We start from the raw sequence: 17,116 nt of genomic DNA, 5'->3' as shown, positions 1-17,116 counted from the left end.
ACATACCATCTCATGCAAATTATGATCCACCTGCATCTTTTGCCTAAGCAAAGAAATGTTTGAACCTCAATATACAGCAACCAGCATGTACATAGTAGTACTACTAAAAGGCTCACAGAACTTGAGTCAGCAAATATTCACAATATAAACTGCACAGCTGACACAGGCTGGAACTCAATCAGCACACACATACATCTGATCCCGTCGCGCACAGTCACAGGCTGGAACTCAATCAGCACACATAACCCTACACAGATTCACACAACTAATCACTCGAGGAGTTCACTAATCTCACAGGGATTCAGATTTTACACAGGCAACAGCCTGGAGTGGTGGATTCTTTATTGATTCACAGCATTAGTCACCTCTCACACAGAAAAACTCGACAAATAATCACTGGCACACAATTTCACCTGACGGACAGCAATTCTCTCAGTAACTCACCTCATCTCCCTTTGTTCTCTGCACAAAGCCAATACTCGCATCACATCTCCATCTTCATCCGATAAATTACCAGCTAGTGTGTTTTTCTTTGTTTTTGCCAATTAGGCAGTTCATCACTGTGATATAACTAAGCAAAACACATCCAAATAAAGATAACCAGATTGAAAACGGGAGAAAATAGGACTAGGTGAATAATAATAAAATGAATCGAAAAGAGGTGTTCATTAAACAGTAAAACTGGTTTCCATAGTAGTAGCCACTATATCCGCAATAACAAACAAAATTAAAAAACCCAAATTTGGATAACAGTGCCAGCAACAAACAGAAAGCTAGAAATCCCTATTACTGCTAGAACATTCTACTCTTCCTTAGCAGATCCCCCACCCTGCTTGTTGTGCTTCCTAGCATACCTCTGGTTCCTCAAGAATTTGGGATCCATCTGCATTTTACCCGAATAATAACAAACTTAGAATACAAAAAAGAAAAGAAAAAAGCACTTAACATACCCATAAGATCATAACAAATCCCAAAATTATTCAACATCATAAACTATATCTTTCACTATTTTATGCTACATAATAAGTCCCAAAATTATTCAACATCTTATACTGTATTTTTCCATATTTTGAGCTACATATCCATACATCATAATAAGTCCCAAAATTATTCAAAATCTTAAACTGTATTTTTCACTATTTTGTTATGAAGACACTTCCATCTTATAGTACTTCTGGTATAATTTTCGAATATCTAAATGGGAAAATTACGCTCTATGCTTACTGGGGAAAAATATTTCTGCCACGTAGCCCATGTTTTGAGTTTGTAGCCCGATTTAGCACATATCTCCTTTTATACACTACTATTGTAACTATACACTTTTATACAAGGTTGATGCATTATGTATATTGCTACATGGCGTAATATTTTATGTTGGGCTATATATTTTTGAAAATCTCCCTAAGCAACAATAACAACAACAACATACACAGTGAAAATTTCAGTAAAGCAAAATAAGTGCGTTTTTTTTTTACCCCTTTGGTGGAGCTGTGACGGTGTGACTTGGGTTTCTTGATCCCATTTCTATGGGCCTTGTAACTCTGATTGTGTGCTGTGTGATTCTTTGACTTTGCCATTTTTCTTCTTCCTTCTCACAAACAACTGCAAACAACTAAAACAAGAATTTAGTACCTAAATAACAAATTTTCAGTCGATAAAATGCGCCAAGGTAACAAAAGAACAACATTCAACAAATTTAGAACAGAAATTACGGTTTTTTTTTTGTTAAAATATGTATGGGATACCTGGTGACGGCGTTAGGGTTTTCTGAAGTGATTATCAGAATGGATATAGGGTTTGTAGTTCGGTTTATATAAGGCATGAATTGGAAAGGAAGGCCAAGATTTCTCTCTCTGATTCGGCCTTTGGGCTTTAAATGATAGAGCCCAATCATAAAAATATGGGGGGAAATGGGCAACTTGCCACTTTTTATATCCCTAATAAAAAATTGGTAAACTTACATGAATAGCTATCTTTAGTAGATTCTTACCTTTAGTAGCTACCTTTTCAATATTACCAATCATAGCTACTATTTAATGAACTTATGTATTTTAACGGGTGTATTTGTTTGTTTTCAAATGCACATTTATGGGTTTTCGTTGTATTTGATGTCATTTCAACAAAATTTCAAATATATTGTGTACATTCAAACTACATATGAAGCCAAAAACATTTAAAAATCCATGGATTTGAAAACACTGTTCATATATTCAATGTATTTAAATGAATTTCAACAAAATGTCAAATACATTGTGTACATTCAAGCTACATATGAAGCTAAATACATTTAAATTTTTGTGTATTTGAAAACACTGTTCATATATTCAGCCAAATACACTGTTCATATATTCAGCCAAATACACTGCTAACAAAGACACTCAAAAAATACAAAAAACACTTAAATCCGCAGATCTGAGCCATTTTCTGGCCATATCTAAGCCAAATACATTGTTCATATATTCAGCCAAATACACTGTTAACAAAAAATACAAAAAACACTCAAATCCGCAGATCTGAGCCAGCTAGACTTGAGCCATTTTGCGGCCATATCTGAAACACGACGGCGACACCACCGTCGCCTTCGTTGTCACCATACAAGTCGCCGCTGCAGTAAAATTGACGGCAATAAAGTCGTCGCCGCAATCCAAGCTGTCACCACAAATCTGATCGTCATCATCTACATCAAAATCGTACAACTACAAATACTATCACAAAAAAAATCATCTAAACCCTAGTTTTATTAATCATCATCACATCATCTTCTATAAGAAAACCCTAAAATTTTCATTCTTTTAGGTTTTTTTATGGGTAAATCTGGTATAATCTGAATGAAATATTGTTATGGTGGGGGTAGCGACGGCGGCGCAGGCCGTGGCGGTGGTGGTTATGGCGGCGCAGATGAGAGAAGGGGAGAGAGAAAGTATTTTAGGGTTTTGAGAAGATGAAAAATCTAAAATGGGTAGTGCGTGGGAATAGAGAAAGATAAATGTATTTGGGTATGTATTTTTGATATAGCTACCAATTGTAATTTAAAAAAGTTAATTAGCTATTAATAATATTTAAATGAAAAGGCAGTTATTATGAATAAACAGATACTAAAAGAAGCTACAACCAGTAAATTTTCCTAAAATTTTTTGTCACAATTCCAAATTAACTAATATTTAGTCATATTTTAATGAATGATTTGCACAAATAAGATTTTTCAATGTCATTGTTTAACTTTTTGGCCTCATTAATAAAAACATGATGTCTCAATAATCATTTCGTCTGAATGAAAGGCCTGATTGTCTTTAGTTCGGTTTATTATAAGCGGGCATTCGCCCCCTTATTCGGGGTGTTCTTTCATTTTTGCCCTTCGCTTAGAATATTCTGAGGTCCTGGTTCGAATCTCAGCTCAGGCATAAAAGAAAAATCGCAAGGCAAGACTTTTAGAAAAGTCTACCTTATGCGACATAGGTTGCCTTAAGGTATAACTAAAGTTCTGTCGGATCCGACAGAGGTTGCCTTGTAAGGCAGACTTTTAGTTATGCCAAGGCAACCTCTGCCGGAGACGGCATAAGTTGTCTTAAGGCATAACTAATTGTCTTATAAGGCAGACTTTTAGTTATGCCTTACGACAACTTATGCCGCATAAGACAGACTTTTCTCAAAGTCTTGCCTTGCCAATTTTTTTTTTTAATTGAGCTGGGTTCGAACCCAAAACCTCGAGGTATTTTCAATCACTTTTTTAAGCAAATGGCAAAAAATTAAAGAATAGCAATTTGAGGGTCAATAATTAAAGACCACCTCAAAAGAAGAACAATCCGCGCAAAAAAATGATTATTAGCATTGAGTCAACATGAAAGGCCTTGATTTTTTGTCTCTGATTGGGCCTCTGTTGGGCATTTTAATACATGACAGAGCCCAATCGTAAAAAATTGGGGGTAATTTGCAGGTTGTCTTTCGCTTGGGTGGTCTATAATTTTTATCCCTCAAAATAGTGATATTTAAATTTTGTCCTTCAGGCAGAATTTGCATAGGCATAGGCAGAATTTTTGCCCACGCAAATTCTGCCATTTGCATGGACCATGGACAGATTTGCAAAATTCTGTCTTACGATTTTTTTTTTAACTGAACTGAGGTTCGAACCCACAATCTCAGGTATTTGCCGAAGGGCAACTTAAAGACCACCAATTTGAAGGGAAAAAATTAAAGACCACCCTAAATGAAGGACAATCCGCGCAAAAAAAAAAATGGGGGGAAATTGCACGCTTTGGCCTTCAAATGGGTTGTTGTTTAATTTTTGTGCTTCAAAATCGTACTTATAAGCAAGAGTTCTTTAAGAACGCAGATCATAATTTGTGAGATATTATGATGTGAAAATATAAATTTATGGCCCGCGAAAAAGTTATTATTATAAAGGGAAATAATTAAAGACCAGCATAATAGTGACAAAAGTGCAATGAACCTTTCAAAATTAATCAATATCTAGTCATATTTTAATGGAAGAGTTTTAGAGCACGCGCAAATATATTAATAGGTATACAATTCAAAAAATAAAAGAAATATTATTAAATAATTTATTCGAGTTATACAATAGTTTTTTTATATTAAGTCCTTTGAATTGATTAATGTTGAATATATTTAGCAAAATCAACAATAGAAAAGCTTCCATCACACACGAATTCTCATACAAATAATGCAAAAGAGATGTTATAAAATTCAAAAATAAAATGTTGATGAATAGCATAAATTCAGACTTTACAGACATTTAACTCTGATTCTGTTCACGATAGCTTCTTCCTTCAGGTCTCACAAGAATGACATAATTTAATTTTAATACCAATAAATATAGTCCATCAATGATTCGTCAAATATTTAAGTGGGCATGACTTTTTTCAAGGTTCACTGTGAGCTAAAATTTTATTGTGAGTACAATTAATACTCCCTCCGGATAAAAAAAAAAAAAGTCTACTTAGCCATTTGCACACCCCTTAAGAAAATACTAACTCTTAAATAAAAATAGGTGATTTGACTAAATTATCCCTAATCAAATAGGCATTGTGATTTGATCATATACCACTTAATAGGGGCAAATCTGGAAAAACAAAGTTAATTCTTTCTTGATTTGATTAGTGACATTTTTTTTTACCCAAGAAAAAAGGCTAAGTGGATAATTTTTTTAATCCGGAGGAGTATAAGATAATCTTAATTGGAGAAAAGACATCATTTCCCCTCCGAATTTGACACGAAAACTTACTTTAGCAACTAAACTTAAATTGTATTTATATACCCCCCTTAACAACTTTCATTTCAATTATTTTCACCCTGAAAAAATAATACCACTCTCACAATGTGAGGTGTATTACAATTGCGCCACGTCATTGCCACGTCGTTGCCACGTCATTGTCATGTCAAAAATTACTAACCCTTCATTTTTTGTTTTTCTTTTATTATTTTTTTCTCTTTCTTCTTCTTTCTCCTCAACCACCCCTGCCGCCGCCGCCACCGCCGCCGCCATGATTGAACATAGCCCAGTTCGTGAAATCATGGGTAGTTCGTGCAATTTCTACATTGTTGTTAAATTCCATTCCCTATGAATTTTCATGAAATTTAACAAATGGCAAGAAGAGCGGGTTGGACAATTTCCATGAAATTTAACAAACAACAATTTCCATTGTTGTTAAATTCCAGTCCATGAACATAGCCTAGAAAGGAAAAAATTGCACAGTTTGTCCTTCAAATGACAATTTCTTCAAATGGGCGGGGCAAGAGGAGCTGGGTTTTTTTTTTGGTGGGGGGGGGGGGGGGGGGGGCAACAACACGAAAATGAAGAAATTGTATGGCACAGTTTGTCCTTCAAATGGATGTCAATGGCAATTTCTTCAAATGGGTGGGGCAAGAGGAGCTGGTTTTGGTTGGGTGGGTGGGTGGGGGGGGGGGGGGGGGGCAGCAGCAACAACACAAAAATGAAGAAATTGTACGGCACAATTTGTCCTTCAAATGGGTGTTAATGGCAATTTCTTCAAATAGGTGGGGCAAGAGGAGCGGGTTTGGGGTGGGGGGGAGCAGCAACAACAACACAAAAATGAAGAAATTGCACAGCACAATTTGTCCTTCAAATGACAATTTCTTCAAATGGGTGGGGAAAGAGGAGCGGGCGGGGAGGGAGGGGTGCATTTTTTTTTAATTGTATATTATTTTTTAATTATATATATATATATATATATATATATATATATATATATATATATATATATATATATATCAGCAGGTCCACCTTTTTGTGTGTTTTACTCTCTTAATTTTTTTTGTTGCCACGTCAGCATTTGGGGTTGTATTTAATTAAGATGAAAGTTGTTAAGGAGGGGTATATAAATACAATTTAAATTTAGTTGCTAAAGTGAGTTTTCGTATCAATTTTGGGGGGAAAATGATGTCTTTTCTCTCTTAATTATTTGCCCCTCCTAATAATTACATTGAGCTTTTCGAAGACACCCTTTTATTAGTTGTGATTAATGAATTTTTATCGTCATTCACGAAAGGATTCTAACTCTGATATATATTTGAGCTAGTAGCCTATTTCTCAACCAAACTTTAAAGATTATTTCATATTCAAATTTTCGGTCTTGGACTAAACTTTTCTTTTTATAGCATCTTTTTTCTATTAATTACTATTAAATTTTTCCCCAAGTCTTCTCTTCAAATATTGAAAGTTCCCAAAAAAAATACATTTTCTTTTTCTGAAAAATACAATTTTTTTTTTTGCGTTCTTGGTTACTAAGTATTACAATAAATTTTAAAATGTTGGAGCTAATAATAATAGCGTTTAAAAAAGATTTAATTTATTTTTTGCATTACGATGTATAGGAAATTTCAATAGTTTTATACTATTTAAATCTGATCTTTTATTAGTAAATTCAAATGTACATATACACTTATTTACGGCGGGATTTTTTAGACTTTAAATCTTTTAAGTTATTTGTTGTGAAGTAGGCAGTGAATACCCTTTGAAATATTCACACCAAAAGAGTACTAATTCTACAGAATACTAAAATAGTAAAATTATAAAATAATCTAGAAAAAAAATTTAATGGGCTATAATTCTACAACAGAGAAAGGACTCCTAAACCTAAAAGGAGTATGCACGTTAGTTTCCTACTTTGATTTTGCTGCTACTTCTTTTATAAATATGGTATATCACAGTTAAGAAAAATATTAATAGAAAAAATTTAGTTGATTTTGCAGTACTAAATATTACGGAAATAGCTAAATCACTATTTTGCCTAGTGTGAAATCTATTTTAAAGGGTGAAAAAGGTGAATGACATTTCGCTAAGGGCCTTCGTGAAAATGAAAAGATACCATACATACGAAGTGTCTGCTCTCTCGACGGGTATCTTGAAATGGAGGATGATATTCCAAAGAAGGAAAATAGAAAACGAGAAACAATGTATGTTCACGAATATTATTGTTACATACTGCAAATGATAGATGATGAGGAAGATGAAATCTTACACACTGGAATAATATTTCAGCAATATACGGTTGGCGAATATATAAAACTTGAAGATTGAATTTTTATTCATTTAATCAGGATTTATTCATAATAGATGTACTACAAGGACTCATTGATATTTTGAGATTGGGTGAGAGAGATGCTTCAAATATTGGGAAGAGAATATTTCTTTCAAATTCTTTTATTGGTGGGCCTAATGATGTGCGTCAATTATACATCAAAGGAGATGATTCTTATCCAACTTATAGAAGACGAAATATAGGAGTAACAGTAAAAATAAGAGCACCACTTGGACAATTTGTGGGTTGTCCCATACAACCCTTGCTTGAAAAAATTAATTTTTCATCTGAATGTTGAAGAGTGCTTTGACATTAAAGTTGTTAAGTATCTATACAAATATATAAATAAAAGACACGATAATTTTTTATTTTTTTTGTACATGCTAATGAGAGAAATGTAGAAATAGACTAAATAAAAAAATATGAATCTGCTAGATGGGTATTACCACCGAAAGCTACATGGCGCTTCTTTGGTTTCTCTATCAGTGAAAGGTCATTAAGTGTATGTGCCCTTCAAATTCATCTTGAAGGACAACAATATGTTTCGTTTAGAAACAATGTTGATATATATGCGGTGTAAATAATATTTTGAGTAAACAAACCATGCTAACTGAATTTTTTCACATGAATAGAATTAACAAAGATGCTATAGAACTTAATTTGTTATATAGGAAATTTCCTAAATATTTTGTATGGTCTACCAAGGACAGAATGTGGACACGCCGGAGAAAAGGGCGTACTATCGCCATCCAACAGAAGGTGAACGCTATTATCTAACATTGTTGTTAATGAATGTTAAAGGACCAAAATCATGCAAAGATTTAGGAATTTTTAATGGAGAAACATGTAGTACCTTCAGAGAATTTGTTGAAAAACTAGATCTTCTACATTGTGATAACAATTTGATTGAATATACGTTAGAAGCAACAAATTATCAAATGTCACATAATTTAAGATGTTTGTTTGCTACATTATTAGTGTATTGCAATCCAGTGAACCCAAGAGAATTGTGGGAACAATTTGAACAAGCCATGTCTGAAGATTACAAGCTACTACCTAATATTGGAAGAAGCGAAATCCAATTCAAGTTTTGAATCATACTAATGATATACTGTATTTGATGACAGCTGATGTAAATGAATATAAACTATTTCAAGAAACAATCAAGCCGTCCAAAACAGCAAAAGAGCAAAGGAAGTTCATTTGAGAGAGCAATCATTGTTAGTGAAAAAAACATGTCACTGTACAAGAAGCTAAATAGAAATCAACTTAAAGCTTATAATATAATTATTGAGAGAATATTCTCACATAGTGCAGGAGCATTTTTTATTGATGGTCCAGGAGGAACAGGAAAAACATTCTTATATCGTGCTTTACTCGCAACAATACAGTCTAAAGGATATATAGCATGGGCAACATATACTTCTGGTGTAGCTGCTTCCATTCTTCCTGGTTGACGAATTGCACATTCACGCTTTAAAATTCCAATAAATGATGGTGATACTTTCAGTTGCAATATGTCACAACCCAAATTAGAGGCCATGAGGGGGACCCGGGCCCTACTTGTCGAGCACCGCTAAACATACTTTCCTATCATAATCATGAACAGAAGTGGACCTCAGGGGTCACCAGGTGAAAATCTGCTAAACATATTAGAAATATACTGAGAAATTGATGAGCCCAAGAAGACATACTATACAACTATACTGATTAAAAACTAAGCAAGCCGACAAAGCTACTGAGAAGTACTATACAACGAAAATATAGGCCAAAGGGACCATACAAAATCAAGCTAAACCATGACTGTCTACGAGCCTCTACTGGAGTACCTTACATAAAGAGGTCGGGACAGGGCCCTGCCATACCCGTATATACACAAAAGAATATCGTACCAAAACTAGACTGCAACTCCGACACTAGAGGAGTGCTCTAATGTCGGCTGGTCAGCAACCTACAGGGGCGGATTGTCAACCTGCCTACCTGAACTTGCGGGCATGAATCGCAGCGCCCCAGGAAAGGGGCGTCAGTATGGACAAAGTACTGAGTATGTAAGGCATGAAAAACAACATAATAAAGACATAAAAATAACTTGAGATAAAAGAGAGTCAACTAGTACATCTGAATGCCAATGGGGGGCGTATGACATGCATGCTTTCTTTTAAAAAAACATATACATATATATATATATATATATATATATATATATATAATAAAGACATAAAAATAACTTGAGATAAAAGAGAGTCAACTAGTACATCTGAATGCCAATGGGGGGCGTATGACATGCATGCTTTCTTTTAAAAAAAACATATACATACATATATATATATATACACACACACACATATAAGCCACAATATGGGGCTGTATCATCATCATTAAGCCACTTTTTGGGGCTATCATCATCATACCATACCCAACTGCAGTGGTGTATACAATAGGTGCCGTACCCGGCCGACTATAGCGTGGCTCGGTGTCATAATATATATATATATATATATATATATAATGCATGCATGAGAGCACAAAGAAGTGTTACGACTCTATCGGAGTGACGTAAGGTCGTTGCACCTCCGATTATCATTATGGAACCGCCATCATCAACAAAACTTTCTTTGACGAACAAAAGCTTCTAACATATCTATGAGTAGAGTCGTTATGGAATGACTTTCGTTTACGCTTTGTTTCGTTATAGATCATGTCAAAATGAAAGAAGAGTTAGCCTTAACATCCCTCAAGTCGTCCAAATAATCCAACAACAAGCTTATCACCACTAGAGCACCACTCCTATAACAAAGGAATACATATATGACTTAGATGGCGCTTGTATATCACTTATATCAATGATAACTTGATTCTAAAGTGAAATGGAAAGTCTTTCCCCTATTTCTTAATCATCACCACAAAATCCACAACCAACAATTAACATAACAACCTCATATGATCTCCTTGACCTCATATTCACAACATGTAAAGATATACCATTGAGCACCCCATATACACTTGTACACAGCACTTCCTCGACATTAACTATTATCCCTCGTAACAAGATTTTTCTTAAAACACACTAACAATCATAGCCAAGTTAAATTACAACTCAAAATATCCTCAAGTTCATGTTTGCACCTTTCCTCCAATTTCTTTCCCTCAAACCTTAGCATATGTCACACCCCGATCCTACTAGAGTGTGATGGGCACCCGACCCCATATTCGGAGCCGAGCGAACCCGCTGACTCTTATTACACATATAAACTTGTGAATCAATTAAGAAACAAATACACAGCAAACTCTCCATTTTTTTTTATAAGTAAAATCTATCATCATGTGGGACCCGTGACATGAAACATAATAACATATCGACTGGCGAAGAAGTCTACAAAGCTGACACTCTATACCCACGACTCTGTCTGCAAAGTCTCTAACCTCGAACATAGCGTCATAGTACATATACTCTGACTTGGCAGCACTCCAGGACAAATGGAGCCTACCAACTCCGCTGGAACATCTTCTATGCTAACTTCGCATCCTTTGGGTGTACCTGCGCGGCATGAACGCAGCCCCCGAAGAAGAGGGGTCAGTACGAGTAATGTACTGAGTATGTAAGGCATAAATAGGAACATAGTAAGAAATATGCGTATGAATAATAACTGCATGGAAACGTAGAACATATCATAGGATAAAAGAGTGACATGTACATATGAGTGCCGCTGAGGGCGAGTACCATGCATGCTTGTCTTTCCTTTTGTAAAAATATTTCTTTTTCATAGACATAGAAAATAGAACTTATATCATATCATGTCTTATCATATCGTATCGTATCGTATCATATCATATCATATCGTGTCATGTCATAGCATATCATGACATATCATGTCGTGTCATATCATAGCATATCATGTCATATCATAGCACCGAACAATGTCGGCTCGCCCACATAGCGCCGAAATACGTCAGCTCGCCCATATATCCCGCGTCCGGGCATCTCGCGTCCGGGATGATAAGCCAGCTGACCAGGTGGCAATGAAACATGTTTCCCTTCCCATTCCCCCATGTATCCCTTCCCCCCATCCCAGGTTCATATACATATCTTATATATATATATATATATATCTCATATACATGTGTCATATAAACATGCAGGAGAGCCCAAAGGAAATCATATATCCATCGGAGTGACGTAAGATCGATGACCTCCGATTGACATTATGGACTAATCGTGATCGCTTTGTTTCACCTTGAAGGGATGAGTATTTTAAGGTGAGACTATCAACGGAAAATAGTATTAAAAGTAAACATAGAACGAAATCATGGGCATCATAGACGTTAATTCATAGGCCTTGAAATCCTTAGAAAATAGTGTCATAGCTAAGAAATAGAAATAAGGTTCAAGAACTAGTTTATCGCCCTCATGTTCACATTGAATCCTTAGTTTAAAAATCTTAGTCATGGAATCATTATGGTCGTATTTGTCATAGGCATATTCTCTTTTCTAACATCGTCGTTATCATTATCGTCATAGAAATATTCTCGTTAGAGTAATTATAGTACTTGTCATTTGGTAACGAAATCAGGATCAAAGGTTTCCTTTGGATTCAACCTCAAGTAAGTCAAATAGAACTATAAGGAAAAATCCGGGAGCAACGGGCCCACCTCGGGCCGAATGAGGTAGCGTATACGATTTGCATATGTTACATGTCATGGCGTTACTTGTGAGGGTTTTAGGGTAGTCGGGTCCTATTTGTGCAAGTTCTAGATGTTTAGGCAATTTTTCAACATTTCATACAATATTTAATTCAATTCTACTGAATGAAAAAGGGGAAACTTTGGGTGCGGATTCCGGAGAATAGAATTGTCCCCGAGGCTTGTATCCAACTTATTACGTCTAAGACATGCCATAGAAGGAAGGGTGAAGCCTTACATACCTTTTCCGCTTCATACACGTCTCCAAAATCAAGTTTCAAGTTCGCCAAATCTACAATTTGGTCACAATTACCAAATGTTAATTGTAAGGCTTTAAGATTTCAATCTTAACCAATACTTGTCTACAAAAATTTGGGCAGCATCTCCCCTATAAATACACCATCCCCAAAATTCAACTTAGCCAATTTTTTTATCAACAACAATCCGGGAATTCAACCCGGCCAAACTATCAACACAATGACAACAACCATGACTACAAAACACAATATAACACAACTAGTCTTCTTTCCAACATAATGCAATAGCTTTCATTCCAACTTCACATTTCCAAACCAATCTCAATGTTTTTACATCCATTACTAATCAAGATCATTACAATATAATTCGGAAGCATTTCATATCATTTCTACAAAATATTCACAAGATATACAAAATATACAAACTTTCCACCAAAACCATAATCCATCCAAAACTTCTAATCTTCAATCTACATATTCATAACATATTTCCATCTTCCAATTTCATCAACCATAATCATAATTTGCACCTTAACAATTTCATTTTCATAATTACATAAATCTACCATAAAATCACAAAACTTCTCATAACCACTTAACAACCAATCTTTCATGCCAATATGGACTATTATCCTTCCAAATTCACCAACTAACATAATAATTCACATTTAAAACTCCACTTCCATAATTACATAAAAACTTCAATAAAATCACATAATTTCCTATAACTATTTCCAATAATTTTCCATGCCAACTTGAACCATTTTCTTCCATTTCCAATATAAGGTCCACCACAACTACAACTAGAATACAACATAAAATTCAACTCATCTTATTCATACAACCTTACATACACATGTACACATGCAAACCCATTTTGTAAACTTCCATATTTCCATAAATTCTACTCATTTCTACATACTACAACATAAACCAACCTTCATAACATAATAAAAAGGAATTAATTCTTACCTTTTTCTACAATCTTCTTCACTTGACCAAGTTGTCAACTTGAAGAAACAAGTGCTCTTTCTTCCAAAATAATTACACCAAGTTGTAAAGGACCCTTGAATTAGTAGGAATACCACAAGAAAATAATTTTTGGGAGAAGATTTCAAAGGGACAAAAATTGGAGAGCATGGCCTTATGCCATGTCTCCTTTGCTCTTCATTTTTTTGTTTTTCTCCTCTTCTAGTGTTCTTGAAACTTCTATATGTTTCAAGACAACTAAATGACCCCTTTTATTTAATTATCACATGGAAATTAATTAGAATCCATGGGCTTGGGCCATTGTATGGCCGGCCACCCCTCTTTTGGGCCTAATTTTTCTCTTCATTTTTTTTTTGGGCCAACCCGGTTGGTCCCGAGTTGAGCCTAGCCCACTGACCTTTCGACCTTAAAACGTCCATATCTCCTTGTACCGACGTCACCTGGGAACCCACGACCTATGGTTGGAAAGCTAATTCAATTATCTACAACCTCTATTTCTTGGTATTTTTCCAAATTCCAAACTTATAATACCGTTTTTGCCCCTAGAAGTCAGATCACCCGAAAACGTTTTCTTAAAAATATTCGTTTGGAGGGCTTCCACTTTGATTTGGCCCAAGGGTCCTTCTTGAGTTGTGTTTAACTTCACATATGTGATTCATATGACTTGTCACATGTTCCAAAAAAAATCTTGACGTGTGGGCCTCACCCCATCTTACAAATAATCCGACGTTCAAAATACGGGATGTAACAGCATAATTACCACATAAACTCATAAACATGGAAATAAGATGAAATCTTTCCTTAAGAACTCAAGAACACTTCAATTCCAAGATCACTTCACCTTGAAATATTCTTCAAAGCTTCTACAAGAAGAAGAGACAAGTTTCAACAATACTTTAAAAATCTTAGGCACTTGATTCTCACTTTGATCTTTGATTTTATGGTTGGGGAAGTGATTGAATATAACAGGAGAGGTTTCTAGAGCATATATGAACTTGGGTTGGGATTAAAATGACTTAAGAATGAAGGGAGGTCTTAATATATAAAATTAGAAAAATCCACCGCCATAAAAATACGGTCCGTAATACTGGCCATATAAAATTATACGGACTGTATTTCTCCACCTCCCAAACTGCCTTCTCTAGAAATTTCCAAATCCTTAAATACGGTCCGTATCACAGAATACGGACCATATCTTATAACATACGGTCCGTATTTTATATTTTCCAAAATCAACTTTTAACAATCTTTCTGCTTGAATTCCCTTATTCTCTAATCCTTCTGTAACTTACCAAACATGAACTTACACCCTTATAAATATAAGATAGGCATGTCCAACCTCGTATCATCTTAGAAACAACTCCGGTGTCCAAGACTATGACAACTAACATATGACGAATCTCAATGTATAAAGCTACGAGATGTAACACAATATTAACAAACAAAGCGCACTAGCATGCTCAATGAGAGATGCAAAATTAATCGAAAGGATCAATGGCAAAAAAAATTAATTGATGCTTTTAATTTACTCTTGAAAGACCTCATGGATACAAATATACGTTTTGGAGGTGATTTCAGGCAAATGCTTTCGGTTGCTCGAAACGGTAAAAAAGAAGAAGATTTCATTAATGAATGTTTATTATATTCTGACATTTGAGAAGCTTGAAAGATTGCCCTTATCCGAAAACATGAGAGCAAAAGTAGATCTTCCATCCTATGGTTATTTAATGAGAATTGGAAATGGATAGGAAAAAGCAATTCTACAAATAACATTAAAATTCTAGGTTATTTCATTATTGCCTTTACAACTGAAAGAGAATCTTTAGATAAATTGTTTACAATAACATATCCAAATATGCACACATTTTTCTCAGTATTATCCTCCACAAATTCTCGTGTCATTCTGACAAAAAAAGATGATTTCGTAAACCAGCTCATTGCAAAATTTCCAGGAATGGTGCAACAAATTCTAGTTTAGGGCTAAAAAATTTGAATTTTTTGCTTAAAGAAGATACAACGTTAATCATGAATCTTTCTGGTTCAAAATGGAGTCCCTATATATTGAGGGTCATTCTTTTTCTACTTATTCATCTTTCTTCTTCGATCTCAAAAGCATCTCCAAAACAGAATTTCTTCCATTTCAATATATAGACATTAAAAGTGATAATCTACATGGACATTGAAAGTGGCAATTCTAACATAGACACTGAAAGTGGTAATTCTACACAAAGTGAAAGCCTTAACACACTCACCTCACACTCACCTTTCATACTCCTGAAACAATACTTCTGTTGCCTCAACTTGATCAAGAAAACAATCTTCCTCCTAATTTCATCCTCAGTGATGAACCTGGTATATTAACTCTCTTTTCCTTACTTTTTTCCTCTCTCATTTTGATTGTTATTTAATTCATTTTGTTTATTTTTTTAGCTAACCCATTTGTTCACCAAATAATTGCTATCAGGCTACGTAATTTGGAGATTAAGGCTATAGAGCTCTTGAAAAAGTTTATAGCTTTGGAGAAAAGAGCCGAAGAGTTTTCAAATTCCTTGTATAACAATTCAAACTCGTTTTTAATTCTTGGAGCCATTTCTTTTTTCAACTTCAAAAATTTAACATGTGGTTTAGCATGAAAAATCTTCGGAATGTCCTATTTTTTATCAACTTTTGTAGTTCACCAAAATTAATAAAAGCAAGATTTGTTATGCTAGATAGGAGAAACGATGCTCTATTGACAACTCATGAGAATTTGGTTTATGAGGCAGGGGTACTTAGAGAAGTTGAATTAATGAAGTCAATTGTTAATATTGATCACGCGATTGGAGTTGGGCTTCATGTTGATGTTGAGGTTGCGTATGCGAGTGAGAAGTGTGCTGATGAGACGAAATGTATTTTTTCGTCGAACTCATGCTATTGTAGACTCAAAGTCTCCTACGGGATTTGATGAAAAACGACAAAAATGCAAGTGACTTGTCATATTTTGCTATGAGATTTATTTACTTTTGCATTTTGTTCATTTTACCGGGTGCTGTACTATGACATGTTTTTATTTTTTAAAATTTATTGGCAATTTTATGTTTTAGTTCTATATATTAATTAAGTGAAGATTCCAACTCTGAATATTGTTGTTTTGGTCAAGGGAGAAATGAATGTGTAACATGGAAGGATCAATGTGGCATTCTGAAATGAGTTTAACATTTTGTTTGAGGCACATCCAAAAAATTATGCTATGTCTAGTTTAAGTTTTTTGCGGTTGTTGGGGCTACTTTTGTTTGCTGGATGTAATTGTATTTCAATTTAATGAAAGTTATGTTTGGGTTGCAATTGTTTTATTAACTTCTTATAGTTTCCTAGATATATTATTTTAAATATTTTGTTATATAATAGTAGAATGCTAAATAAATAGAACATAAAATAAAGAATTAACGTGTGGTGTACCTTATTTGTACTAAATAATTATGCTCGAGAATTTCTAATGGTGAACTTTTTCATGTTTGGTTATTTGGTCACTATTAGACGTTATGCTTGAGAATTATAGGTCAACTATTTTTCATGCACTCAATATTTAAGCAAATTACAACGATACGTTTACGGTAAAGATTACCATTTTGCGTTAAGCCTAACAATGGGTTG

At 34.6% G+C, this 17,116-nt stretch overlaps 2 protein-coding genes and 1 long non-coding RNA gene across 4 annotated transcripts; 1 reads left to right on the top strand and 2 right to left on the bottom strand.

Annotated features, from left to right (window-relative positions):
• Window positions 1-647: 647 nt before the first annotated feature.
• LOC132640332 (large ribosomal subunit protein eL29z-like) lies at window positions 648-1,902 on the bottom strand. 2 transcript variants are annotated; one of them, XM_060356886.1, is made up of 3 exons: window positions 1,746-1,902; window positions 1,476-1,602; window positions 648-883 (listed from the first exon to the last, which is right to left on the bottom strand). In XM_060356886.1, exons 2-3 carry the CDS (start codon window positions 1,575-1,577, stop codon window positions 803-805), a joined length of 183 nt encoding a protein of 60 aa, XP_060212869.1. In that variant the 5' UTR covers window positions 1,578-1,602; window positions 1,746-1,902; the 3' UTR covers window positions 648-802. The 2 variants fall into 2 exon arrangements, with proteins under 2 accessions (XP_060212869.1, XP_060212868.1); XM_060356885.1 differs by having other exon boundaries at window positions 1,476-1,612; window positions 1,746-1,896.
• Window positions 1,903-8,248: 6,346 nt separating this feature from the next.
• Window positions 8,249-8,650, top strand: LOC132639153 (uncharacterized). Its single transcript, XM_060355635.1, has one exon. The coding sequence runs from the start codon at window positions 8,249-8,251 to the stop codon at window positions 8,648-8,650; it is 402 nt and encodes a 133-aa protein (XP_060211618.1).
• Window positions 8,651-10,127: 1,477 nt separating this feature from the next.
• On the bottom strand, window positions 10,128-13,661 carry LOC132642259 (uncharacterized). The gene is made up of 3 exons (XR_009583076.1): window positions 13,466-13,661; window positions 12,479-12,528; window positions 10,128-11,094 (listed from the first exon to the last, which is right to left on the bottom strand). It is a non-coding gene; the product is annotated as an uncharacterized LOC132642259 (long non-coding RNA).
• Window positions 13,662-17,116: the final 3,455 nt, after the last annotated feature.

The sequence above is a fragment of the Lycium barbarum genome, chromosome 5 (genome assembly GCF_019175385.1).
Source record: "Lycium barbarum isolate Lr01 chromosome 5, ASM1917538v2, whole genome shotgun sequence".
NCBI lineage: Eukaryota > Viridiplantae > Streptophyta > Magnoliopsida > Solanales > Solanaceae > Lycium > Lycium barbarum.
The sequence above is the reverse complement of the archived record's forward strand: the minus strand, read 5'-3'. Positions and strand labels throughout refer to the sequence as shown.